At 38.2% G+C, this 27,088-nt stretch overlaps 3 protein-coding genes across 3 annotated transcripts; 1 reads left to right on the forward strand and 2 right to left on the reverse strand.

The window, feature by feature from the left end:
* The first annotated feature begins 5,072 nt into the window (after positions 1-5,072).
* On the forward strand, positions 5,073-8,117 carry LOC145777134 (centrosomal protein of 78 kDa-like). Its single transcript, XM_082588430.1, has one exon. The coding sequence runs from the start codon at positions 5,142-5,144 to the stop codon at positions 7,050-7,052; it is 1,911 nt and encodes a 636-aa protein (XP_082444556.1). The 5' UTR covers positions 5,073-5,141; the 3' UTR covers positions 7,053-8,117.
* Positions 8,118-10,305: 2,188 nt separating this feature from the next.
* On the reverse strand, positions 10,306-25,960 carry LOC145776909 (sodium/glucose cotransporter 4-like). Its single transcript, XM_082588131.1, has 14 exons — positions 25,838-25,960; positions 24,839-25,015; positions 23,920-24,084; positions 23,533-23,719; positions 22,941-23,146; positions 22,510-22,645; positions 21,980-22,096; positions 20,746-20,887; positions 20,006-20,174; positions 19,765-19,884; positions 19,359-19,454; positions 18,124-18,210; positions 17,102-17,222; positions 10,306-11,523 (listed from the first exon to the last, which is right to left on the reverse strand). Exons 1-14 carry the CDS (start codon positions 25,958-25,960, stop codon positions 11,321-11,323), a joined length of 2,049 nt encoding a protein of 682 aa, XP_082444257.1. The 3' UTR covers positions 10,306-11,320.
* On the reverse strand, positions 14,012-15,627 carry LOC145776910 (uncharacterized). Its single transcript, XM_082588132.1, has one exon. The coding sequence runs from the start codon at positions 14,685-14,687 to the stop codon at positions 14,169-14,171; it is 519 nt and encodes a 172-aa protein (XP_082444258.1). The 5' UTR covers positions 14,688-15,627; the 3' UTR covers positions 14,012-14,168.
* Positions 25,961-27,088: the final 1,128 nt, after the last annotated feature.

Consider the following 27,088-nt stretch of genomic DNA (forward strand, 5'->3'; position numbering starts at 1 on the left):
TTTTGCTGTCTGGGTGACGTCAGTGCGACTCAAGCACCTGGTCAGTGTGGTCATCTAAAAAACGTGACTCCAATTACGTTGACATTTTGACCACACACTACGTTAGAGCGAACGTGCCTTCAATGGGTACGTGTCTCCGAGAACGGCCATCGATCGTTTGTTGACTCGTGCAGCAAATCAATGTGAAAAACGACTGATTTGCTGTCTCGGGTGTGATTTTTCTTTCAGTGCAAGGTTTCCTTAAGCATTTGGATTCTAAATACATCAAATATCTTAGTCATTACTTTCTAAAACCTCTACACTCTACAGCCTGTTTCATCCGAAATGGGGATCATCAGAAGGTCCTTATTCAAATAGAATTTAATGAATATTAATAATATGGTCTGGATTCTAAATATGTTTCTGATCTGGCCCGTGCATCATTGGTGCCTTATGGTCCGAATGGTTCCTATTTAATCCAAATGTAGTATTTTAGTTACTTTGATATTGCCTACAATTTATATTGTTTAATCACAATGGCGTCTGTTTATAAGTTTGTCTTGTTATAAAAGTGGTAATAATTGTTGTTTAACCCAGCTGCCAAGGCTGCAATTACTACATGAAGTATGAAAACAAATGGCAACTTTCTTATGCATGTTATGCAGGCCAGTGCAATCATTTCTACGTTGATTATATGTCGCCAAACGTAAGTGCCATGACAACATCTTGCAATGACAAATCCATTCCAGCTCTTAAAATCTCTTAATTTTACGTTGATGCAACGCACGCAAACGTTGAGTGAATGTACAAATTGCACCCTCGCTCGCTGACTGCACTTTAAAAGAAAGCGAATTTACAATCTTGAATCCTTTTTGGTTGTGATGCATATTTTGTTATATCAAGTGTCAGACCCCGTCATGAAATCAATTCGTTTTTACATCTGTACTGTACGTCTGTAGATGTTAAATCAGTGTGAAAACGGACTGAATTCATGGCTTGGGCGTGTTCAGTTTTAGTTGCTTTGCAATCAAATCTTGTTTGTTTCATGCACATTTATCAATTTTTTTACATCTTTAAATCTTAATTTATATGTAACTCTTCCTGACTATAAAAACAGTGCGCATGGTTAGATTATAACCCAGATGGCACACTTTTTCTTCACTTATTAGTTGTACAAAAAACGTTGATTCAATGAAAAGTTTCTTCTTGAACCAGATATGGACATTTAAAACTATTTGCAAGTTGCTGAATAGATCTAGTGTGTGGATTTTCTGAAAAACACTATTCATTCATTATCAAGTAAAAAGTAAGTAACACGTCGTCCTTGAATCGTGTCTTTCGCTAGACAGCCAACTCACTTGCAAAATGTGCCTATCTTGGCCGTTTTTATTCGAATCAATTTCATTTTTGCGCCAACTTCATGTCTGCCACCATCATACATATTGACAAGTTCCAGAGATCTTCAAATCATTCAATCGCTTTGTACTTTATTGAAATTTGTCAATCTTGCATTAAACTTTGAATGAGTTTCTATAAAAAACAAAACAAAAAAAAACTCGACAGCTGAAGAATTCTAGTGATCGAAATCTGTTGTAAAGAGTTTTGTTAATTTTGATTCTTTGAAAACCAAACTCTTTTTGTGACGAAAAAAACATTATGTAGGTAATACCACACTTCATTGTAATTTACAGATTTCAATTTTTCCGCATGATTTGTATTCATAATACCAAGGCATATAATTTTTATGTATCCAGTTCGTTATAATTCCACTGAAATATATCATGTTTCTGACTTTTTCTGACTGACAAAAACATTTGTGTAATTTTTTTTGAAGCAGGGAGAAAATACTAACTTGTAATGTAAAAAGCTGCAAACTCGGACGCCATTGTAGCCTACGCAATTTGAAAATAAGTCTTACATTGTCATTGTCATAAGTCATCCCCTCAGCGGCGTCAGCGTTCAAGAATTTATGTACGAGGTTGTTTTTCTGCATCGTAGTCTATGTTCTCTAGAGTCACTATATCAAATCGTTTAGTACAGCGGCTTATGCACATCGCCTTTCATGTTGATTATTACGTTCGATGTAATCGCTACTCTTAAACTTGTGTAGCTCGAACAGATATCGGAAGAATAGCGTAGACCACGTGGAAAGTAAGCTAGTAGGCCTATGACAACTATAGAAAACTTTGCATTATGCTTCCGTACTTGCATATTACTAGCCTACTTGACATCTGACAATGGTTTATAATAATAATAATAATGTTAGTTTTTATATAGCGCTGTATCCATCGCAGAATGCGTTGCTCTACAGCGCTTTACAAAGCAGACAGTGTCAAGCTAGGTTTGCCAGCTAGGTGTGTATCAAAAGTGAAAGGGCACATGACCTCTAACCTCTGCAAATAAGACTCTTGAACAATGTGCAAGGAACTTTTGCATTGTGCCATTTCATGTGAAGTAAATGGTTCCGTTTTTATATACATTTTAGAATTTAAAATTCAGGTGCCCTCTCCGAAAAATGATGTAGCCTGATATAAATGTGTTCAGATAAAGATGTTGGATAGGCCATCAATGTGCAGAAATTCAAGCACGTTCAATGCATTTTCGAGTTGTGGGGACAGTTTTAAAAAAAAAAAAAACAGCACAAAAAATTATCATCGCCTGGTTCCCAGCCTAATGTGACTGAAATAACTGCCACATTTAGGCTAACGCTTCTATGAGAGTACCCTAAATAAATATATCCACAGTAAAACAGCGCAGGCTTCAACACATAGGCCTACGGTAGGCTAGCTATTATTTGAAAATAAATGGTTTTTCCGTTGTGTGGTCAATGAGTAAAAAAATTCATAACTTAATCAAAATTTAACATATTTTTAAAATTGGGATAGAAGCCACATGATAAGATATGTGTAGGCTACTTTTAACTCCCTCCAAAATTAACTCGTATCAACACATTTCTTACGAAATGCTCCAAAAGAAATCAAAAACAAAGTAGGCTAGCCTACTAGCTGTCTTGTAGTAAATTGTTATTGATGTGCCGTTGTCAATGTTGATCATCTAAAGGCCTGGTAAACAGCCTCGTTTAATTTTTAGTTTTGTAGCGCATTAGGCCATGTCACGTGATTACTGCAGTTTGATTGATTTAATTTTGATCCTCCGACTTGGAAAGCTTCTTTGAGAGATTTATCGTGGCAGCTTTGCATGCTTGTAGACGCTTTGAACCATTGATATCAAAGGTTTTGTCAGTCCGATGATAGAGATTCAAAACCAACCAACCTATTGCACAACATTAAGCTACCTTTGTTCAGGTTGCAAATACTTTCAAACGTTTACTTTGGAGACATTTTTGTTTTGTTTCCTTCTGTTTTCTATCAACTTTGAACTTTGACTTTGTAGTTTTTCGTTTCGAAATGTACAAATTCTATTTCGTTTAACTGCCTTCTCGAAACAAAACCCACGGGAATCTTCAAACATAGAACACAAGTGTCGCTGAATGCGCATGCGAAAATGTTGCTATAATTTCAGTAGGCTACATTTATAAACGTAAAATGGGAGCTTTGTGAATAAATATCGCTGCCGAAAAAATATCGTATCGAAATATCTCCCAGCTCTATCTTTGACTATATTTTATGTATTTCATGAAAGTTAAAACCAAAGTATTCTAGTGAATGAAACACTGTGCCTATTTTTGGTCTGGTTTTTCATAACTATTGTTTTGAAGAAATATAAAGTAAATTAGGCTACATGTAGGCCAACCGGTAGTCAAAACGCCATCAACCTTCAGTGAGTAGGCTACTAATGTCGCATGATGGAATGCTGTCAAACGTCAAGAAGTTTCCTCCTCCTCGGAAAAGTGTGAATCGTTTATTGCTCTCTGATTGGTCAATTCTGTCTAACGACAGTAGGTTTGACAAAATACGCGTCAGGCAAGAGCCAGTTGGTTTAATACGAACCGAAAATCGAATTATTTCAGCAAGCAAAGTAATATTTTGCATGTCTTGATAAAGCGTTAGAAAGTTAATGATGGAATTATGATGGACGATTGTCTTCCATCCCATCAAGATCTTCCATTCCTTCATTCCTTGACATCTTCCATCCCAAAATCTGTCTTCCATTCCCTGACCGAGATTTGCATATTAAAATTTCCGACTGTTAAAATGTTGTTTCCTGGAAATTATTCCATCCACTTAAGTGCCGCTGAATGAATAGCAGTCCTTGAAATGCGTTACTCAAGCAAGAAACAGGAATAAAAATTTATGACGTCAATCAATCAGTTTTCAATCAATCATTTTATTTTTCGTCATTAACGCGTCCGGGACGAAAAAGATACTAACTAGTAACTAAAAAAATTGATATAGACCTACTAGCAGTCAGCATGTTAATGAACGGGAAAAGGTGGCAAAACCTTGAAAGGTTTAAAACGTGCCTGAATGGAAAAGTTACCACGGCCACAAAACCCCCCCAAAAAAAATAGAAAAAAATAAAACAAAAACAGAGAGAAGCACACATGTAGTAATGAATGACAACCTAACGAAAAGTGTTGTGGAATGAATTTGCCAGTTCCAATATTGATGTTGATGAGCAGTCATAATAATAATAACAGGATGGAGAAAGAAAACTGTTCAAGAAACCCATCCTCAGGCAAAATCCCGTTTCGATGTGGCCCAGAAGAGCAGGTGTTGAACTCTTTCTGTGGTCAGACTACACATCACACAGTAGCCTAAGACGATTGAGGTTTGAGATCCAGTTTAAGTTATTGTTTTTTGTCCTGGTGGGTGATGGAATGGATGAACTAGAGTGAAATTTTTTTAGAGAGATTTCTGAGAGTGAGAGATTTATTTTTTCAGAGAGTGAAAACTTATCTATCAAAAACTTCTCAATCAACTTATCTTAGCATAAAACAAAAATAACGCTGATCCTTTCTCGAACTAATTATTCATAATAATGCTTCACTAACTGCTATTATTTCAGACCCCGACACGGGCCGACAGTGTCAACTTATATTTTATGCATGATTGCGTATTCCGTCACACAAGAGAGGCACTCACTCGTCACCAACTTACCATCAGTCAAATCAAAACAAGTGCAATTTGAAATTGGAAGCAGAGCAGGGTAAAGTATTTTTTTATTGCTTTTTCTCAAAAACACGAACTAGAAGGGTGAAAATGCCTCAAAAAAGTGTTGCAATTCGTCAAAGAGCTGCATATGACTTTGAAAGTTGTTACAGTAACTTATGCGCCTTACAGTCAACCATACCCTTGCCTCATGTTAAAGCACATCTCAAAGAATTAATGCTCGACATTAACGCTGACAAAGTTCGTATGCTTGACTGGGGTCCTATTTTGGATAGTATAAAAATTAACAAAAGTCTCCATTACATAGCTATCAAAAGTTACCACCAATCATGGAGTAACAGCTCAGGAAAAAAGCTTCAATACTTTAAGAGGAAAACTCCAGAAATTCGATCTAAAGATGTAACTTATTGGATTGCCAACACAATTGAAGCTTGTATTAGTTCAAGCAATGCTATAAGATGCATAGATTTGCAAGGAGTACCTTTACGAGAAAAAGATGTGAGCATGTTGGCAAAAGGTATTGAAAAAAACAGTTCCTTGAACCGAATTTCTGTTAACTATTGTCAGATTTCAGATAAAGGTGCAAAACTGTTGTGTCATGCCCTTAAAAACCACCCTACAATAACTCATGTTTCTCTATGTGGCTGCAACATCACTTCCGAAGGAGCTGAGGAAGTTTCTAATTTAATGAAACATCAATCAACACTTAGGCACAGTGAAGCATGGGCTGAAAGTTTAAGATATAGAAAACCAAACTTCAGCTGTATGAGTGGTATTAGAAGAATAACACTGAACTCCAATCCGATGATTGGTGATGAAGGTGCAGCTGGTTTTTCCGATGCATTAAAAGATGATCTTTGGGTGAAAGCATTAGATTTGCAGCACTGTGGAATTAGTACACAAGGGGCATTAACACTTCTTGCTGCTGTACAGCATAATAATACAGTAGTTGTATTGGATGTGAGAAAGAATCCAATGATTGATTCTGCAACTCTCAGAAGTTTACTTGGTCGTGTGCTTATTAATGCCAATGAAAAAGATGAAGTTGATTATCCATGGGTGAAAGAAGAAGCACCAAAAGACCCTCAGAAAACCAAGCGGTTTCGTCCAACCCGGTTGAATAGAAGTTTCAGTAAAAAGTCTGCTGGAAAGTCAGCACAAAGAACTTTGTCTTATGAAGGTCTTACAGAAAAACTCCCACCAGGTCATAAACGTTCTGTGCCATGGAGAACAGCTGTCAGAGCTTCACAACATAAACTGGGATTTGTTGATGAGGAATCTGATATGGATGAGCCTACCATCATTCGCATAAATGCAGATCATAGTGTAAATACCAGTGATTCAGATTGCATTGAAACTAGTGATAATACCAACTTGGATGAAACTCACCTGTCTTTGAAAGAAAGCCATGCCTTTATCAGACAACTCAAAGTCGATGTAATTAATTCAAGAAGGAAATTGGCTGCAGCTAAAGAAAATGAAAAGCGATTACATGATAGAATCATGGCATTGGAAGTAGAAAATGCAAGGCTACAAAAGGTTGGTGCTGAAAGCTTTGAAAACTCAAGGCTGAAATCACAAATTGAAGATGACATGCTGCTAGATAGCATTGAACACTCATTCAATAAATTTCATGACTTTTTAAACATGTTAAATGAGGTAGGATTAGGATCGTTAGCATCGGCTGCTGGTCTTGATGGGGAATTTTCAATACCTTATGAACAAAGAACTGGCGTTAGTGAAACATTAAACTCAATTAAAGAAAAACCTGAAAGAAAAGAAAAACCGATTGATGAAAAAGCTATTATCATTCAAGGTGGGTCACTCACTCCAAAGAAACAACCAGCACAGAAAGTTTCAAAGGCTTCATCAAATGAGGTAGCAAGTCAGAAAAAAAACCCTGGCAAACACCAAGGAGTTCAACCTGAACTAGCTAATAGTCAACAAAACTCTACTCCAAATGAAACAAACTCTTCCTCAGAATCAGATGACACCTTTTAGATGCATTCCATGTGACTTTTTGTTATTATATGTTTCAACCTTTTCTTCCTGTGATTCAATTAATTTTCTGTGATTATTTTATATGTCTATTTAGTTTATCCCATTCATCCTTATTCATTGTGTGGCAGTGTGGTTCAATCAAAAAACTTGGTCTGTTGGATGCATTCAGTATTTATGTCAATGAGACTGATTTTTACCAAAGAAAGGAAATGACATGCTAATGGCTCTGACTTTGCTTAGAAGCTTTTACCACACAAGTGTGTCATAGTCAGCAAATGCTTATTCACATATAAAAAATGTAGTTTTCTTACATTATCTGACACCGAGCAATGGTAGTAACTAGCCACTTTTGAGACGAGCAGTATTCTTTATTTCTGTGTTGCTCTTGTTTGTTATGTATGTAAGCAACGAGTCTTTCTGAAGGCGAGTAGACCCTGTCGCACTCACTAAAACCGTTTTTATTCAAAACTACACATGTAACAAACCTGTTTTTTCATCCTTTGCCGCTCATAAATGATATACTGGAAACATCTTCTGAGGAGCACTTTTCTTTATCATATTGCTGCTGTTTGTATTGTAATTACAATTAGTTTACAGTTTACACTATTTGCGTTATAACGAACAGTGCCTTGGATGGAAGACGGATGCATGCAATTCAATACGTTGTAGCCTGCCTTACCAGCTGCGCATGCTATCAGCGATTTATCATTTGCAATATGGTAGTTTGTTGGTACGTAGACTAAGTTATGACTTATTCACAAACGAACGCGAGTCGCTACTAATGAACATGTTTCTGCGTCATCTTATTAGTGACGTTCTGTTGTTTCCACCAGACTAAAACACAAAAATAAATGAATACATCATGATGATTTGGAGATGAATAAAGATCATTTTTTATGTGTTTATCATTTACAGACATGATCACTTTTTAGTTTGTGTATTTGTATGCTACGCTTGTTTTAATTACTGTAAAAGTAGTATAGTAGCTACAACTGCTACATAGATATATAGCTTACACTAATGTCACCACAGTGATTTTATATTAAACTTTTATGACACGAAGTATTTATGTTTGGATAATTCAGTTATCGTTGGCGATTCTATACTGTAGGTGACGCAGCACCGTAGGCTATTGACTGTAGCCGAGGTAAGATTCCATTGAGACTCGCCATATAGAGATAACCTGTCGTCGTTATTTTTGAAGATATCTGCACTCTGCAGTCAAACGCTTGGTCTACAGCTTATTCTAACACACGACCATCGAGAGGTTTAATTAGTTTGTTTTACTTTCCCAAGAACTGATATCTATGTTTTGATTTTGTTGAAACAGTAGCAGAGGCTATTTTACGTGACCTAACACATTTTGTTTGTTTGTTTGTTTATCTTTATCCTGCATTGCGGGAAAGCGGACTTGAGCGCTATGCATCGGTGTACGCCTTCCGACGTACACCTGACCCACGCTGCAGCCGACAGCAACGTCTGTTTCCGGTTGTCTACTTTACTTATGACCAGAGGTGGGCACCCGCTACTTTTAAAGTAGCGCGCTACCCGCTACCGCTACTTGGGCCAAAGTAGCGCGCGCTACCGCTACCCGCTACCAATTTACAAAAGTAGCGCGCTACCCGCTACCGCTACTCGGGCCAAAGTAGCGCGCGCTACCGCTACTTCTTCCGCTACTTTTGTCTAAAATGACACTAGGAAACACTCAAGTCCCTAGTGACGCAAAAAAGACTTTGAAAACGAATGTTATCATTCGTTTACACTGTCATTTTAACGTCGTTATGGAAAACACATTCTAAGGGAAATTTATTGTTACGCATCTTTCAAAAACATGAGCATTTCAAAATGAGAGTCACCGTCCTGCCCGCTTTGGCTTGAGCACATCTTTTCCAACAGAGAAAAGTCTCTCCACCACAGCACTGGAAGGAATGGGGTGTTGTATTTAATGAACAGATGTTTTAACTAGGTATTCGAAAAGCTCAAGGACTTGCTCTTGTCCGAAAAAAAGGCGTCCACAATTATTGTTGCTTCCTTCTGCACCGACGTTTCACGGGATGGCGCAAACACTCCAAAAAATACATCCTCGGAGTCTTGACTGGTGTTGGTGTCACTCTTCTCGATATCAACCTGGCTTGATGTCTCCCGCAAGCGCAACAGTCGAATTACATCTGTCTTGACTTTTTCTCGCAGTGCGTCAGCATCATCCGTGGAAACGTAGTGCAGAAATTGTAGCCACGACGTCTTGAAGGAGGGATGAAGACATGATGCCATAACGCATTTCATGTTGTTGAAGCACTTGTTGAATCGTTTCTTCACCCCTTCAAGGACTTTCACTTTCAACTCCTCACAGGTCACAAGATCACTGATCTCGGTCAACTTCTTCGCGCAAATTGTGAAGGTTGGAAGCAAGACTCCGCAATATGCCTTGGACTCGCCCTGGAGAATGCCTAAAGCCTGGCAGATAGGCTTCATCACACGGAGATATTCGTAGAAGAAGTTGACGTCAGCTAGAAAAGACCGAAACTTTGCAACCAAGCCGATTATATAGCTGCTTGACCACGCCAGTATTGCAAAAAAAAAGCATTTTTTTTCAAGTTAAATTAAAAAGTAGCGGTAGCGGGAGTGCGACTGAAAAAAAGTAGCGCTTCTCCCGCTACCGCTACTTTGGAATAGAAATAGCGCCGCTACTGCAGCCGCTACTCCAACTAAAAAGTAGCGCCGCTACCGCTACGTTTACCAAAAAAGTAGCGTCGCTAGTAGCGCCGCTACAAAAGTAGCGCGCTACTGCCCACCTCTGCTTATGACTTAAATTTGGTACTACCCATTACTCGAAATCGATCACTAGGTAGAGGCATTTATCGTAAAGTTTCTTGCCCAGAGAAACAACAGCAAGTGCGAGTGGCTGGAGTCGAACATGCAGGCTCTCGACTGCGAGCCCAACGCGCTAACCACTCGGCCACGGCTGCCGACACATCTTTCACGATGCTTCTATGGTGTTTGTTTTGTTGTCAACATTACGTTATTTACATATGATAGCCGATCAGTCTCCCCTACCAAGTAGCCTACTGGACAATGCTTGAACAGCTTTAACCTCCTGACAGTTTTGACAAATAGGCTGCAGTAGGCTACGGGCTTCGGCAATAGTAATAAATCCAATCACTTTGCATTGCAATGTAACTATGTTTATTGTTAGTCTGTCACATCGCTGCTTATGTCACGCAGGCCTGGTCTAATATAGCAACCATAAGTGCAGCTTGTGTTGATATTCACACATTGACTTGACTATTGTAGCCTATTATTCAGTAGTCATTTTAAAGTTTTATTCGTTTTGACCGGGCTGAAGCTAAGTAGTTTAAGCTCTACCAGCCTACGGTACGCCACATAAACAGAAAGAAACAAACAAATTAACTTGCTACTTCACAGCCTATACGGTACTACATAAAAAAAAGAAAGAAATTATCTTTTTACTTGACAACCTAGGCTACATAAACAAAAAATAATAAGCAAAATATCCTTTTACCAGCCAAAGCTACTGTAGGCTACATAGCTAAAAACACGCAAGTAGAAAGAAGATACATCTAAAATTCTAAATAACTATGCGATAATTTTGTATCACTCGACATGAGTGCAAGCATTTATGAAATAGCCTACAGACTAAGGCTGTTACTTAACAAAATTGTGGACCGAATGTGCAAATCTTAGATTACAAACAGAAGCACATCATTTTGCACCACAATTCAAGTTGAATTGTTCCTGGTGGCTTAGCTCTGCATACCAAAAAAAAAACGCAAGTAGCTTACGGCCTAGCTTTCAAGAACTAAGGGTATAGGCCGAGCTGGGGCCCTGATTAACTTCCCACTCCCAGAGAACTGTGCAAATCTGTCCGGAAAAAGAATGAGCTACAAACGCTCATCGTGCTAAATGCTCTTTGCTTGATAAGCCTCAGCTCTAATTCGGATCTTGCAGTGTGCAATGACAAGGTGGAGAAATATGGGAAACATCCTATAACGAAAAGCATGTTTTCTCTACTAAACCTAAATAATTACCGGTAACCTACTGACAGGGCCGTTGAGAGAATATTTTGGGCCCGGTAGCCTACCAATGAAGTCCTTGGGCCCCCAATCAAGAAACTTCTAAGGAAAACGCATTATATCTAAAGAAAAGGTGGTTGCTACAAGTTTCCAGATCCCCAAGCTTATCAAGAATTTAGAAGTAGCCTACTAGCTAGTTGGCTAATTACAAAACTAAAAAATGCAGAACTAAACTTCTCAAGCATAATATCCAAACAAGAAGGTCATAGTACAAAGCATGATAACACCAAAGACATTAGCAATGGAAGCTGAAAGATTTTCTTCGTGGACGTCTGTGCTGATGGAGGTAGACGTTGTCCTATGAATAACTTGTCGTTGGCTGCTATCCAAACCACAAAAAATCTTTACAGCCTTATGACAACACCCGATGCTATCCGAGTCTGGAATATTTAAATATAGTTCAACATCATTGTTACAATTACTGGCAGCAGTGGCCAGTTGCTGTTATAGTAAGAAACGGTAGCCTACCGGTAAAACAAACTGAACTAAACAGAATTCAGTTGAATTGTCCGTCCACCCGATAGCCCAGTTGGTTAAGAGCCCGACTGTGCTCACGAAGAGGTGGTAAAATCAAGCAGCGCTGATCAGGGCTTGTGAGCACCATCCCCCCTCCCCCCGAAATCTACTAGAGTAGGCTACCCCTATCTTTAGTAATTGCTCTTAAAAATAAGATCAAAAAGCGTTTAGGGCGGCAAAATTCTTCATTGTGGGGGAAAAATTGACATTCGTGATTTTAGCAAAGCGTAAACAACTTTTAAGATATTATAGAAAAAAATATTAGCCTAGCCTATATGGGTTTTGCTGACAATGCAGAAGGGAATCTAGAAAAAAGTTGGAAAAGAACAGGAGTTTTAACAAAGTAAAGTTTTTAACATAAATGAACAATGCAATGCAAAACGTAATGTCCAAATAAGTGAAACGAAAAGATTGGGTGGAGGGGCTTGACTCCCAGAAAATATTGACAAACAACTTGTTTTGGCCACTTTTTGACTTCACCAAACTGTAGGCTATTGTGCCCTTTCAGAAGCTGTAGGCTACAGTTCAAACCTTATAACATTGTATTGGACCAATAGCCTACAGGCTTTGTATCGGCAGATAAACTGTACCATTTTCTTTACACAATACTATAGCCTATGTTGCAGCCTTGCAGGTATTGGTCCGATACGTTGCAAACCTTACCCATACATCCGTACGCGCCTATGCAAAAATAGTAGGCTATTGGCGCAATAATGTGATGTTTACTGGGAAGTAGCCTATAATCTTGTTTTGATAACTTTTTAGGCATTTTTAGGAGCAATATTTTTTTTTATCAAGATGCACACTTTGTATGTAACCAAATCCATCAAATTAAATTTGGAGTAGAAGTTTTGTTTAAAATTTAAGTTAGTTTATCATTTCAATTTTTTTTATTTACAACCACAGAAGGATTTCAAGAATTTATTTCTTGAAAGTTTGTAGGCCTATAGCCTAGTAGACGATGTTGTAGCCTACTTGTAGTCTTTCAGCAGGCTAGAACTTCAAAAAGTTTATCTGACGTGCCCAAACCTTCACAGATACCATTTTCACTTCATAACTTGCGGTATCTCGATTCACATTGAAATTTATCAATTCAATTATTATTAATTAACTAGGCTTTTTGAGTGAGTAGTGTTACTTCGAAATATTGCATCATGTTGTTAAGTTTTTTTTTGGACACAAAAAAAAGTTTTCACTCTCTTAATTCTCAACTATGCTTGCCCAATATTGCCGAGATTAGCAAAATATAGTTGAGCGAGTGAAGCGAGCGAAAACAATTTACAACAATGCAAAACAAAATTGTAAAATTACAAGCCGAAAAACGCTGCACGAACTAAATATAAGTGGGCTCCTAGTTAGAGGTAGGCCTCTAGTAGGGGTTTGGAAAGCAGTAAATACGGCCTTGCATGATTTAATTAGCTATTGATTATCTATAGCCTAGCTTCTGTAGTATTTTTTTTTCATTTTTTGTTGAGTCAAAAAACATTAGGCAGACTAAAATGAGTGAGCCAGGGATATCTGGAGAAGGGGATATGAAGGCTCGCAGCGATTGCCTTATTCTCATGACACTACCAGGGCGGTAGTTTGCAGTGCTTTAAACATGTGGTTCTTTTTTAAATCGTAGAAAGTTTTGTAGTGCAGCTGGTACGATGAGCCACAGAAGACAGCTAGCAAATGTTACGTAGAGCATATTTAAAGAATACTTGTTTACAAAGACAGTTGAAAAGTTACCAGTAAGCTGTTTTTTTTTTAACAAAGCCTTTGCAATAGGCTGGATGTAAAGCAAGTAAATGGGTGGTTGAATTGACAAGCAACCATGAGCATGCTGTGAATATCCAGGCCTTATGGCTGATGCTAATAGCGCAATGCAAGTTATCGTAACAAGATTTATTAAACTACTATCGGTGACAATTGTCATTTTACGATAAACACAGATTATTTAGGATAAACAAAAGCCCTTCTATTGTCAGACGTAATAAAAGCCTTCGTATTCCCTTCTTTAGATACCCCTAGAGTGAGCCCCTAACCAACCGGGGGTACGGGAGCGGTTAACAGGGCACTGGCGCTGGTTTACTCTACAATACTCTAGGGGTGTGCGTTTGAGAAACGCATTTTAAACGGGACCTAGTGGGTGGAACAATTGACAGACAGCCTTTGCAAGTATGAGAATCTGCCAGGATTTACTTTCTAAGATAAACTATAGCTTAAGGTAAATTACACCACTGCCATAATCGGATTATGGTAGGCTACTACAACCAAAAGTTACAAAACTAGCGTAACCGTGGCCTACGATATAACACGGCCGGATATCGTGCCGCGAAGAGAAAAAATTAGAGGGGTAACTTTTTTTCTGCACAAAGTTGCATATACTAACAGCTTTACAATGGTTAACAGACAAAATATTTTACATTAATGAACAATTTATGGACATAATGATGCGTTAAAAAGCATTCAACATAAAATTGTAATCATACGCTGATAAGCTTGCTTCAATTGCTAATCTGGTCAGTCAAAACTTGAAAATTCGATGTGGCAAAGTATCACAGCTACCGTCATTGTCACTTTCATCTTCTTCTTCATAACTCGATGGTACTTCAATGACCTTGCGTTTCTTGCCTCTCTGACTACTGGTACTTCCAGATCCTGTTCCAGATGGCATCTTCGACATTTCTTTCTGTACAGCTATGTCTTCAGACGTATATGCCTTCCCTGCTGCTACTTTGGGGCCACGTTTTTGACGTGTTGTTGCTGGTGGAGACAGGTGCTCCTTCAACATGTTTGCCACAACTTCTCCCAGGGCCTCTTGGACTGTCTCAGTTGGATTGTTGTTTGCATCAGGGAGACGCTTAAGCACCTGCTGCTCATCCTGAGGTACTAGACCGCAAGCCTTGAATCCAGCTGCAAGGTTATCCTTTTTCTTCTCCATCTGGTTACACAGTCGTTTCAAAAGCGATGGAAACACGGTCTTTGGTATGCTGCCCTTCACTCTGCTCTCCTTTCTCCAGTCCTCCAGTATCCTTCTCCACATCTTCTTTACTGGCCCAAATACGGCAACATCCAGTGGTTGAAGTAGATGGGTTGCATTGGGTACTAAACTGATAAACTTGAAATCATTTTCTTCACAATCAGCTATCACCTGTGTACTGAAATGTGATGCCAAATTATCCCCAATAAGCACTTTCTTCCCAGGCTTCTCCTTTACATGGTCCGGAAACAACTTGAACTACTCCTCAAACGTAGTGGAATCAAATCAACCACTAACTGAGTGATTGTATAATGCACCAGGTGGGCCACCTTCCGTCCAACCAGCATAGAGATTCCTTGATTTATACACGACCATCGGAGGGAGATACTCTCCCACTGCATTTCCGCAAAACATCATGCTCACGGCTTGCTTGGAGTATGATGTCTTTACACTCTTCGAAGTCCTCTTCTCACAATGCACTGTTTAGCCCCTGGATTGTCTGTTACATTGGTTTCATCATAATTGTACATATTCTGGGGCCCTACCCCATTTAGCTCCTCATAAATGTTTTTGAAATATTCTTTCATGATAGTTGAACTAATTTCAGCATGGCTTGGCTTCACATTGTCAGTAAGTCGTTGTGTAAGATGTTGACGTTCCTTAAAATTTTTTAGCCAGTCCCAACCAGGCAGGTTTTCCCGGAAGATTTTTATGGTTTTACCTTGTCGATTAACATAATCTTGTACAAGGTAACGAATGTCAGAAGACGATAATGGAAATTTCCAATCAGTCAGGTGGTTGATGACTTTTACGAGTGCTGTCTTTTTAGCAGCCAATAACACTTATTGTCCACCTGGTTTTCCTGCATGTTTCACTGTTGGACGTGTCTTGTTCCAAACCGTTCCATACGGTATGGTATTTTGAACTGCTTCGATGCAGCATGAATGATCAATCGTCCATTCTGCACCTGCCGCACAGCATTTTCTAGGTCTACTTGAGTATATGCAGTTTGATACCCCCTCGACCCAGCTTTCCGTTTGTAGACTTGTGGCACAATTGTTACAGTATACTATCAAACTAAATCAGTATCTACAAAGACAAAACAAAATACAAATTTACTATCATAAAAACACAACTATACAGAATTTTGGACACCATTGTTCAATTTTGACGTTCAGTGTGACTTTGATAACCAATGTCAAAGTCACACTGACTGTCAAAGTCACCCCGATTAACAGTATTCCAATTATTGCTTAAGCTACAAACATATTTTATAATTAATATGTACAATTACAGTATAAGCACATAAACTATCTAAACCAAGGCTGTAGCTATATTGACGAAAATGAGGCACTTGACTTCCACAGAAAAATTTTAATGTGCATGATTATGTCTGTTCAACCTTGTGACATTTGACAAATATATACCGGTACTGGTTATAACCAAGTGGTTTTTGGAATATCAGCCAAAATTTCCTCTAGTTTGGTTGCTTCTGGGCATTGTACAAGGATATTTTACAAAAATTCGACAATAAATTACTAAATGTTAATAAAAGGATTTTTGGAAAAAAAGCAAACTATTTAATTGCTGCTCTCGATCCTGACTACGGCCTAGATCACATCACAAAACTGAATAATCTAATGACTAATAATGTAATGCCTACCCATTATTGCAGATTATAACATAGAGCATAACTTAGTAGGCTACTGCAGCACAATATACGTCTACCCTGTGGTGTCATCACTGCACTAAAACCTTAACCTGTTAGTCACTATTGCTAAGTAATGTTTTCTGTGCAAAAAGTTATCGCTATATTATTGTTATTGTTTATCTTCAAGCATAAACAAGCTGCTCCAATCAGCAATTCAAACTAGCTTAGATATGGCTCAATAGCATTGCCAGATAAGGAATTCTGCCCTAATTTGAGAAAAGTTCAAAGCTGTTGAAAACAGAACTTGTATTTTGGAAATTTTTTTAGTCCTGGGAAAAGATCCTTAGCTTAACCCATCCTAACTTTAATCCTAACTCTGGCAAAACCTGCTTGTGACCATGGCAATATGTGGGTAAAAATAGCCACTCCGAATTACATTTGCTGTTTTGTCAGCAAAATTGATACTGCTTGCTACAGCAAAGTTTTTAACAAGACCAAAGATGTTAAAATGGTGTATGATTACTGGTGCTGTCTACTCTTGCAACAGATACCATTTTAAAAGCTTTGGTTTTATAGGAGCTGTGCTGCAACAGCAACACTTTACATTTAGGCTACAGTTTAGTAACTTCAGAGAATGAAATTGAATGGTGAAAATTGAACTGACAGTGTTGCCAGACGCAAAGCGTTACCCCTCTAATTTTTTCTCTTCGCGGCACGATATCCGGCCGTGTTATATCGTAGGCCACGGCGTAACATAAATGTTTCGGTATTGGAGTCAATGCGTTAAATGTGAAATATTGAGAGTTAAGTGTGAACAATGACTTACCAGTAGCGGAGGAGATATGAAGTTTGTAATTTTTATTCAATTCTGTTTCGTTTTTGTCTTTAACTGTTATCACTTGACCAGTATCGTCCGTGAGTGTCTTGTTTGTGAATGCCGTCTCCATCTTAACATAAACGGTGTAATTTTCCTTGTAACTTATTGAAGTAAAGACAAATACAACCTATAGCAACCACACAGCATTCAACGTAGCGCAGTAACAGGAAAATAAACTATAAACTACGAACGTTTTCGGACATACTCATCTTAACCTTATCAAGTAACAAGAATTCAATTGACTGACAAAAGCAGCGGTTGAGAACTATGTGGCAGGAACTAGTGGTGCGGTACTGATGAGCCCAGCCTCATGGGCGAAACACGTGTCTATCGCTGAGTTCCTGCTACACTCGACTGCCGAGAAACAAGATCACTGATGTTATACATAAATTGAAAAACATAGGCCTACACTGAATCGAAAAAACAAATGCACAAGATTGAACAGGCAAGGCAGAGGAGACAACTTGTGGTTGCTCGGTTGTATTTGTCTATGGTTCAAGAAAGTCATCTCTTTGCCAAAATTCTACTGTTAAAATAAGACTTTTTTTCTGAAAAACTTAGCCCATAGCTTACACAGGTGGCCCTTTCCAGCCGAGTGGTGAGAGCCCTTGCACGACGTTTGAAAGGATGTCAACTCAACATTACCCAAAAGCATTCTGTTAAATCCTGGCAAAACTTTAAATGCAAAAGCGGAAGCAGTTGACTCAATGACTTTCTAGCCATTCGCTGCAGCAAGCTGTCTGTTATTTTACCTTTACATTGTATGGTGTGTCTAATAACAAAGCTTGGCTTGCAAGATAAGAGGATTGATAGGGAAAGCCTTCACTTAGCCTACGGTACTTTAAAAATTGTGCGTTGTAGGCTTGGTAAAAAAGTAAACGCTAAACTAGTTGTATGGAAAATGGTAAATTCCCTCAATAATTATGATAGCCTACCGTACAATTAATTAATAGTTCATTGCTTTCACTTACCACTTCCGCTGGCCTTGGTTTGTCGATTTTGTTAAACTCTATTCTTTTCTTTTTGCTATGCAATGTGTACCAAGTCAGCCTGTACAACTGAATTATAAAATATTACTTTTGAATGGAACCTCTGCAGACAGGCCACATCGTTCTAGCCCTTCAGGTGTCATCAGCGCAGTACCGGTAGATGAATGAATGGAATAGAACAAATATGAATGAATATACCAAATAACTTCCAAATTACTAAGTATGAATGAAATCATATAGGTCTATTACTTGTCGTGGCAGCAAAAAAACAAACTTTCTGCACTAATAACAAAAACATTCGTAGGTTACCTAATGTGAATATTTCTACGGGCTACCGGCAGCTTGGTATTTTTTTGTCTCAAAACATTTAAAATTGAAATTGGAAACCATAATGTTTTTTATCAAGATGCACACTTTGTAAATAGCAACCATAGGTCGTTTTGTATATAACCAAATCCATCAAATTAACATTGGATTTAGATAGAAGGTAAGAATTAAATGTCACCTTAACATTTCAAAAGAAAAACTCTTTCACGACCAGAGAAAGATTTTCAATCATGTATTTCTTGAATTAATGCGGTTATTTGAGTGAGCAGTGTTTACTTTGGAATATTGCATTAATTTGTTAGTTTTTTGTGGGACACAAAATATTTTTATTTCCCTAATCCACTTGCGAAACTATGCATGCCCAATGTCGCTGGTTTGGTGAAGAAAATGTGGTTGACGGAGCGAGAAATTTTTTGCAAAAATGAAAAAAAAACGTATTAAATGTTGGCGAAACATTTAAAATTAAAAGCCGAAAAACGCTGCACGAACTAAACATGCGTGGGCCCCTAGCCTTGCATGATAACAAAGCTTTTTTAAAAACCTTCAAAAGACATTAATATTTAAATCAGTAGACCACCAAACAGCCGTGAGCTCCCCTGGCCGGGAGAGGTTAACACGGTCCTGATCACAACGCATTGTGAAATCCACTTTGCGCAAGCTTGAGGTCAAAATTGTCACTACTATGTGAAATAGCGTCGTATTTGCCTCGCAATAGATTAAATATAAACAACAGAAATTTAAATATCTCAAAACTTAGTGGGCTGGAAAAAATTAGGTTATTTTTGGAATCAGCGTCAAAAATCGCCTAATTAGGTCTCTGATTGAAAAGGGCTTTTGGCTGGTGTTATTTTGCTGCTAACAATTAACTTTTACTCTGGGTTTACACTCACATGTTCTTTTGGAATCTCTGGTGTCATCAGAGAGATAACGACAGCTACAATTGCAGTTAAACTTGCCAATATCATCGCAAAGTACAGATAGTGAACCTGTTTGAAGTAAAGGCTTATGTAAAAGGCAACACAATTTCACTACAGATAATAACATTCTATAGTAATATGTAGTTATACTGTAGGCTATATAGCTTACAATAATAGTAACACATATATCATGTGTGTTACTGTAATTCCAACTGTCAAATATATTTAACTGCTTTGAGTTTCAAAATTATATCCCCTGTTGAGATGGCATTTAAAACAGTTTATGAAGAAGACTTTATGCATCTCTCTGGTTGAACAAAGTAAAATATGACTTCAATCGGCGCAAGCATTTTGGCACCTGTGTCTGACGTGAAATTACCTTGTAAAGAATGCCAGGTCTAAACTCATCCTCACCGCACAGTGGAGCACCATAAGCAAAATCCATTATCATCCGTGTTACTCCAACAGCCAAACCGCACATCAAGGCCCAGAAAGCTCCCTGGGAATTACAGTACAATAAAATGTAAAATATGAAAATATACTTATTGTACAAAAACACACACAGGGAACTATACATTTACTTATACTTGAGTCTTGAAAAATCACTTTTGTTTACTAACCGGTTCGTTTAGTCTTGGCCAGAACACCGCCATGACAAATATCACCATTATAGGCGGTCCAAGATAACTGGTGATTGCTTGAATGTAATCAAAAAGTTGACCATTTGCAGATACTTGAATGATGGGCACCCATGCAATACTTATCCCCACCATGAAAAGGATGAACACTCTGCAAGAAATGAAAATGTAGCCTATACCGCAGGCTATTTGTTTAACAAATTTATGTCTTCAGAAAGCTTTTATTGTCGTTACATTGCTTTATGAGACTTTCATTCTGTCAAAAAGTTTTGCATAGTCAATAAAATCACTGTAGCTAACGCTATTAGTGTTAAGAATGTTACTTTTTGGCGAGCAAAAGTAATGTGGATAAATGGTTGATCGGTTGGTTTTGAATCTTTATCCTCGGACTGACAAAGCCTTGATGGGTTATTCCTGGTAGTTTCGCATACTTGTAGAGGCTCTTGACTTAAATGAAACATTTAACTTTTAAAGTTCGAAAACTCCGAAAAATAGGACAACTAATAAACCAATTACACGGCTTCACTAACTAAATGTATATTTACATGTTTATTATGGTCTTTCATGCACACTGATTTTCGACAGTGCTCAGAAAGTAATAAAGTATTTTTCTTGAGGCCTTCAGATTTAAAATGTATTGGAGATTACATTCAGATCCGATGGAAATCTACTTTCCAACTTTAAAGCTGAAATTTGGGCATGGTAAACGTAAGATTTCGTACCTTCCGACAATCATCAATTCAAATTCAGTCGCATTCTTTCGCATCTTTTGCCACAGGTCGCAAGTGAACAGAGTTGATGCACTGTTGAACACTGACGTCAGTGAGGACATCAGTGCAGCCATCATCACAGCCAAGAGTAATCCTTAAAAAAGCGAAAATAGCAAACTCTTTGTAGTGACATTATCCGATATTCTGCCATAATGTGTTAGCATTGAAACCTGCGTTATATCCTATTGTATGACACACTAGCCTATAAAATTGGCCTGTACGTCTGTGAAACATGATTAGGATTTAAAAAGATTGATTGAGGAAATTTTTATCTTAGGACTGAGAAAGTTTCTTTTAGATCTTAATCCTGACACTTTCGCATTCTTGTGGAAGGTTTGAACCAATTACAAGGCCTTGTTGCTGAGATTAACACAGTGAAGTTTCTTATCGTTGAAGTCTGTTAAATTATTGCATCCCTTAGATGCGCTTGAATCTAAATCTAAACTTAAAGTGCATTTCTCCATCGCGCACCCCGAAAGTCGAACCATCGCCGCTGTTTGTTTGTCGTACCCAGGCTTACGCCCAGTGATTGAAGATTTATATTAAGTGGACGGAAAGGCACGGAAGCCAATCTTCGTGTCCACCTTCAGGCATGCCTTTAAGTGTCTTGCTAAAGACACAGCCGCATGCTCTTGAGCGGTGTCGAACCGGCGCCCTTTGGAACATCGTTCCAGGGATCTTACCACTTGGCAACGCAGCCGACGTCGCCACTTAATCTTGCTGTTTCTTCGCTTCTAAGTCGGCGCTTAAACAACTCAACTATCTGGGAGGATAATACCTTTACAAAATCTTTTGAAAGTAATCTATGTTGCGAAAACACGCTAGTTAATCATTAAAAATAGTCTTCACCAACTCATTTAGAAAAAAACTTTTTTGGTAACAAGCTCTCGTTACTCATAATTTACTGTTTTTATGGTTGTGCTAACTTAATAAACTTTACTGTAAAAAGTCTACAAATTGTAAGTTTTTTTAAACTTATTTTTGACCTAGTTTTCAAAAGCTGATGCTTTTACGTTGTTGCGGTGTCTAACCACGTTAAAGTGATAGAAAATTGTCAATTTAGTTCATATATCACATACACATTTCAAAAGATATGAAAAACTCTCAAACAAAAATACCATTCAAAATATTCAAATGCACTTTATTTAATCTAAATAGGACAAAGTTGATTACTGGTAGCCCATACCTTTCAGTCCTGTTGGCATGATTTCAAGAACCAACTTCGGGTAGGCGACATTGGAACAGCCGACCGGGGTACCACAATATTTTGTACACTCAACTGGATCAGCGCAAGCAACAGCGTCTATCATTGATACACCAAAGCGTTAATGTTATACAGCTTTCCAGAAAGTCGTGCTGCGAGTTGTCCGAAATGAACAGAAAATGTCGTCTGCCGCCTGTTAGAAAACCTTTCAGAAATCAGCGCAGTGGTTTAATGAGCTTTATTTAGTGTTGTCTACCCAGCACACGACGGTCTATAAGCTTAGCCTAAATAAACACAATTGCTTCCAAAAACTACAATTACAGCAAGCTTTTTCTGGGGTAGGCTACGTTTTTTAATTTATTTAATTATTCACCTTATGGGCAAAATGGATTTTCGGTCAAATCTTCTGATTTAAAGAAAGAGGATTTGAGTAAAACTTTGTCTGGAGAACAGAAGAAATTTGCGTACATAACAACAATGTAAACCAATTGATATGTGATGTATTGTTATACCTGTGAACACAACTCTGCTAATCATCCCAACCATCACAATCATGTACATAGGAAGTATCTTTATGAAACCTGCTGCTACACAGCCTCCTTTAGCATGGGAAAGCGTCTTTGTAGCTAACGTTCTTTGTACGATGACCTGAAAGAGATGTGCCATTTATTCTTCTGCAATGTTTTGAAATCGATACCATGGTGCTGTATGAAATCTGAATTAGGGTCAGCTATCAGCTCCTTGCTCAAAGCAAGAGCTGTCTTCTTCTACTGGGAAGAGTATTTTGATTACTAATGGCTCTTTTTATGTTTTCGCCTTTGGGGGTGTTGAAGTAAGAGCTGAAATCTTTGACATGTTGTTTCAAATATCAAGCTTAAGATCTCTAAACCAACAGATAAAATTTAAAGTAATTACAGCATTGTTGCAATGGTACAGAACTTACCTGGTCAGTGCACCAGTACCAGGTTGCCAAAATAGTGAGACCGAAGGTTAAACCTGGCCATGGGAGGTCCCCACTTATTGGATCCCTAAACACGTTGAAAGAATCTTGTCTCGGAATTCCACAAGTTGTATTTTCTGGCCTGACTGAAGGGATGGCGTTCATGTATTGTTCTTGCAAAGCGTCGTACCCACCGATTCGATTGAATGCTTAACGAATACAGCAGTGATTATAATTATTAGTTGCCGAAACTATTATAGCTTACACTTGTAGGCTACACAGCTTAGCCTACCATCTCTACTTCACCAACATGTATCTTTGTAACAATTTTATTGTAGATGATAACAAAGAATTGTCGATTGAAAGGAAGCATTCTACTGTTGGCTTATAGAGCATAGAATCATAGATGAAGCCGCGACTGCAAATTTAAAGTGCTTTATAGCATTGAATTAACGCCATCCGGGCAATATAGGGTTAAGGGTCCCAATCGTAGGCTACGTGTGAATTTGTTTTATAAGTCTTGTTATCTTTGATCAACACAACAAAATTCTGTAAAACTGTTTGAAAAAATTTGCTAGCAAGAAACAAAACTTACCAAGAATCATCATTACAAATGCGCCTGCTAACATGATGAATGTCTGGGCAGTGTCGGTGTATATGACCGCAGCTAAGCCTCCAGTTACTGTGTACAAAGCCGTGATGGCAAGCAGAATAATCATGGCGAGATACAGATTCCAACCTAATGCTTCTTGAATGAAAATTGCTCCAGCAAACAAATCGGCCTAAAGAAGAATGGGATAATTGATTAACAAATCAACAAGAAGCAATCGACCACGCATCCTCGATTTGACATAGCTTGCCTTCACATAATAGGTCTGAAGGTAGGCCTACCGGTAAGAAACTAACCTTGAATTTTCGATATATTCTCTGTAGGTCTTTTACAGAAGGCTACGTTGTAAAACTTTGATTAAAGCAGATTTACCGAAATTTTAGTTAAGATGTATAGCAGCAGAGAAAGCACTGAAAGATAGACTTGAATGCGTTGTCCGCCAAATCTCTTTTGCAGATATTCAGGCATCGTCACTACTCCAGCAGCAAGGTAGATTGGAGCAAATATCCAACCGAGGAAGAACAGTGTCAGCATCGCCTGCAACAACAGTTCAAATTTTGGCAAATTTACCTTGAGAAAGTTTTGAAAGTGTAATACCCCTAGTTACAACTGCAGTAGTGCGCAACGTGTGGTAGGCTATCTAGCCAAGGCCGTTGAGAGGATAATTAGGCCAGGGTACCAATGAGACTCTCTGGCCATAAATTCAGACTTTTCTAAGAAAAGGGCACCATATTCGAATACCGTACAAGGTTTTTTCAAGTTCATGGGTCCCTTATCGGAATAGTAACGGACCCTTGCGACCATTCAAGAACCCGGTTTCAAAATAATCTCTGGTTTTCTTTGTCAACGCTCCTGTATAGCTTCACAGTAAGCATTTGCAATGTCGGCTAGGATACTGTGATATGCTTCGCAATACGAAAAACAAATACATTGTGATTTTGTCGATCATTAGTTAAGGGCCAGCGTGAATGATTTCAAGCATTCACAAGTAGCCTATGAGTATGCAAACCCTTCTGGATCGAACTTTGCAAACTGAAGTGATATCTTAGTCTCTGGAGGTCAGGAATTTCGTTGTAGCTACGAACAACACAAAGCTTCTTATGTTTTCTTTTTTACCACCTCAGTAAAACATTGCCTTAAAATTAAACTCACATTCCGTAGCTTACCACAGTTTAAAAACCTGATAATAACTGATAATAATAGTGTAGACAGAATAGGCTCACGAGGCTCGTCCAGCTCAGTCCAACCAATTCAAGGTAGGTCTATTGTCTTTGTAAGCTACTATACGCACGTTCCATTCAAATGCTCCAACTGCTATTCCAGCGGCAGCTCCCGTACCAGCAAGTCCAACAAAATGGCCGCTCCCGATGCAACTACTGAAGAGAGACGCACCAACTGGAAGCCAAGTTATATTTCTTCCGGCTAGGAAAAAACCGTTTACATTGGACCGGTCAGCTTTGCACATTGCCTAAGAAGCGAACACATTTTCAAGTTTTAACTTTGAGAAAGCTAAGAGAAAACTTTTTTTTAGCTACTGTAAAATGAAATATTTCAACATTTTGATGCAACTACGGCAACTGTAAGGCCATATGAAATGCTATAAACATGATATGTCTATTGTCTAGGCCACTTTGTTCGGAGAGAACAGTTAGGCTACTGGTTTTTCGCTCTTCTTCAAATAGTTGCATTGAAAAAATTAAAAATCGTGTTCTCGAAATGGAACGGTGTTCATCAAACCAAAAATGTTATAAAAGACCCATGTAATTCATTCTATAATGCAGGGTTACTCAACCAGCCGACCGCGGTCCGAATCCGGACCTTCTGGGTGTTGATAATGGACTTCAGGCTTCTCAAAGAATAACGTCATTGCCACGTTTCTGTCCCTCTTTAAACAGATTTCCACTGGGAGGAAGCAATTGTCCCTGTCATTATTTTAATAGCTGGGCGCTTCTCCTCCCAGACCCCAACACTTTGTCAAAAGTTTAAGTCGAGTTACAGTTTACCTAAAAAAAATGGCTCGGTGCTGGTACTGATAGTTTAACTTTTGTGGTTGCGTATGAAATAACGTATTTACCGGACTGCTGAAAATATTCATCTTGTCAAACTGGATCTTTGTTAATATTAGTTGAGTAACCCTACTACAATGCATTGTTGAAGCAGACTATCACAGTCCATTCCACGCTTCTTTTCTATTTCACGATGCTAACTACGTAAGTTATATGTTTGCTTATGCATGAATTAATCGATTCTGATGGTCAACTTTACTAAAAGTTGCATATTATGTTCATACCCATACTCCAATGGCAAGAATGAAGACAAAGTATAACGCAATCACAGCAACATCGGCAGTTTCAATGTGAGCTTGCGGTAACAGATTTGAACTGTTCGGTGAGTTAGATGTTGTACCTTCCATGTCACTTTATTAGTTCCAACAAACAAGTTTTAGTCTACATCGTCATCTGGGAAAAATATAACATCACTTTCTAGTTTGTGGATCATCGGACAACGGCTCCCTTGGGTCGGATTCCACTCCTTGAAGTAAAAAGCTTGCAAAAATGGAAACTGATATTTCAAATATTTGAATAACTTCAATAAAAATTTCATAATTATAGCTTAGACTGGCTTATCGTATTTTAATCAGTAGATGTTTTGAAGCATTTACCTGGTGATCGTCGGTGTATCTAACTAAAACAATTGCTATTTATTTCTTTAACTTTAAAACGATTGTTTGCGGTATATTTAAATATAGGCTAGGCTGGCTACTTTTCCCTGAATTTATTTTTTATTATCGAAATAAAATATGATAACAGACTATACCTGGTAGGCCCTACTATATTAACTTCTAGCCAGTAAATGCACAAGACCTCGCTCTTATTTATCAACGGCAAACCATTCAGTTATATGCCGCGTCCTAAAGCCTAAGCAACAAGCGTCAGTATTCAGTTGACATCACTTGTATCAAGTGCTCTTCACTACAACTCATGTAACATGAGAAGCGTTTTAAGTGTGTACCACAACCCTACATCTCTCTCTTGAGAGCTTTAAGTGTGTCTTACTCTTTTCTTTTGAATCAATGAGACAAATGGTCTAGTTCTCTAAGACAAAATACGAGTCTCTGTTTGTGCCAAAGTTTAGTATGTTTTTATTTCTGACCATCACAACGAAAAACAATATATGCCAAACATAGCATAGGTCCAGAAAAAGATAGAAGCAACATAACGCGAACGTTATAACGTGCTTGATACCGAAATAGGACAGTCCGTGTAAAGTATAGCACCGTTGCAACCATAGGTGAGATTAACTGATGGGGGACCCGGCCTCGGGGCACTTTTAGATTGGGGGCCCCGTAAAAAAAAGTTTTTCGCGTCGAGGGCGCGAAAAACTTTGCAAGGTAACTTGAAAGTCACACATATCGTTTCTAATGCCTTTACGCTAAGATAAATCGCCACTTTGTGACTAAAAGTTAACCCTGAAAAAAGGAGACATTTTACAGAAACTTCAAAGGCTGAGAGATAATTATGACAACACAAAATCAAATTTT

This window comes from Aplidium turbinatum, chromosome 9, assembly GCF_918807975.1.
Source record: "Aplidium turbinatum chromosome 9, kaAplTurb1.1, whole genome shotgun sequence".
NCBI lineage: Eukaryota > Metazoa > Chordata > Ascidiacea > Aplousobranchia > Polyclinidae > Aplidium > Aplidium turbinatum.

Excerpts from the sequence above, each read along its gene's own strand:
- LOC145777134 (XM_082588430.1), top strand. The coding sequence starts at position 5,142 with ATGCCTCAAAAAAGTGTTGCAATTCGTCAAAGAGCTGCATATGACTTT.
- LOC145776910 (XM_082588132.1), bottom strand. The coding sequence starts at position 14,687 with ATGTGGAGAAGGATACTGGAGGACTGGAGAAAGGAGAGCAGAGTGAAG.
- LOC145776909 (XM_082588131.1), bottom strand. The coding sequence starts at position 25,960 with ATGGAAGGTACAACATCTAACTCACCGAACAGTTCAAATCTGTTACCG. Across the intron at positions 24,085-24,838 it reads TTGGAGCATTTGAATGGAAC|GCGATGCTGACACTGTTCTT; the intron begins GTGCGTATAGTA and ends CTGTTGTTGCAG. Across the intron at positions 20,175-20,745 it reads GAATTGATGATTGTCGGAAG|AGTGTTCATCCTTTTCATGG; the intron begins GTACGAAATCTT and ends CATTTCTTGCAG.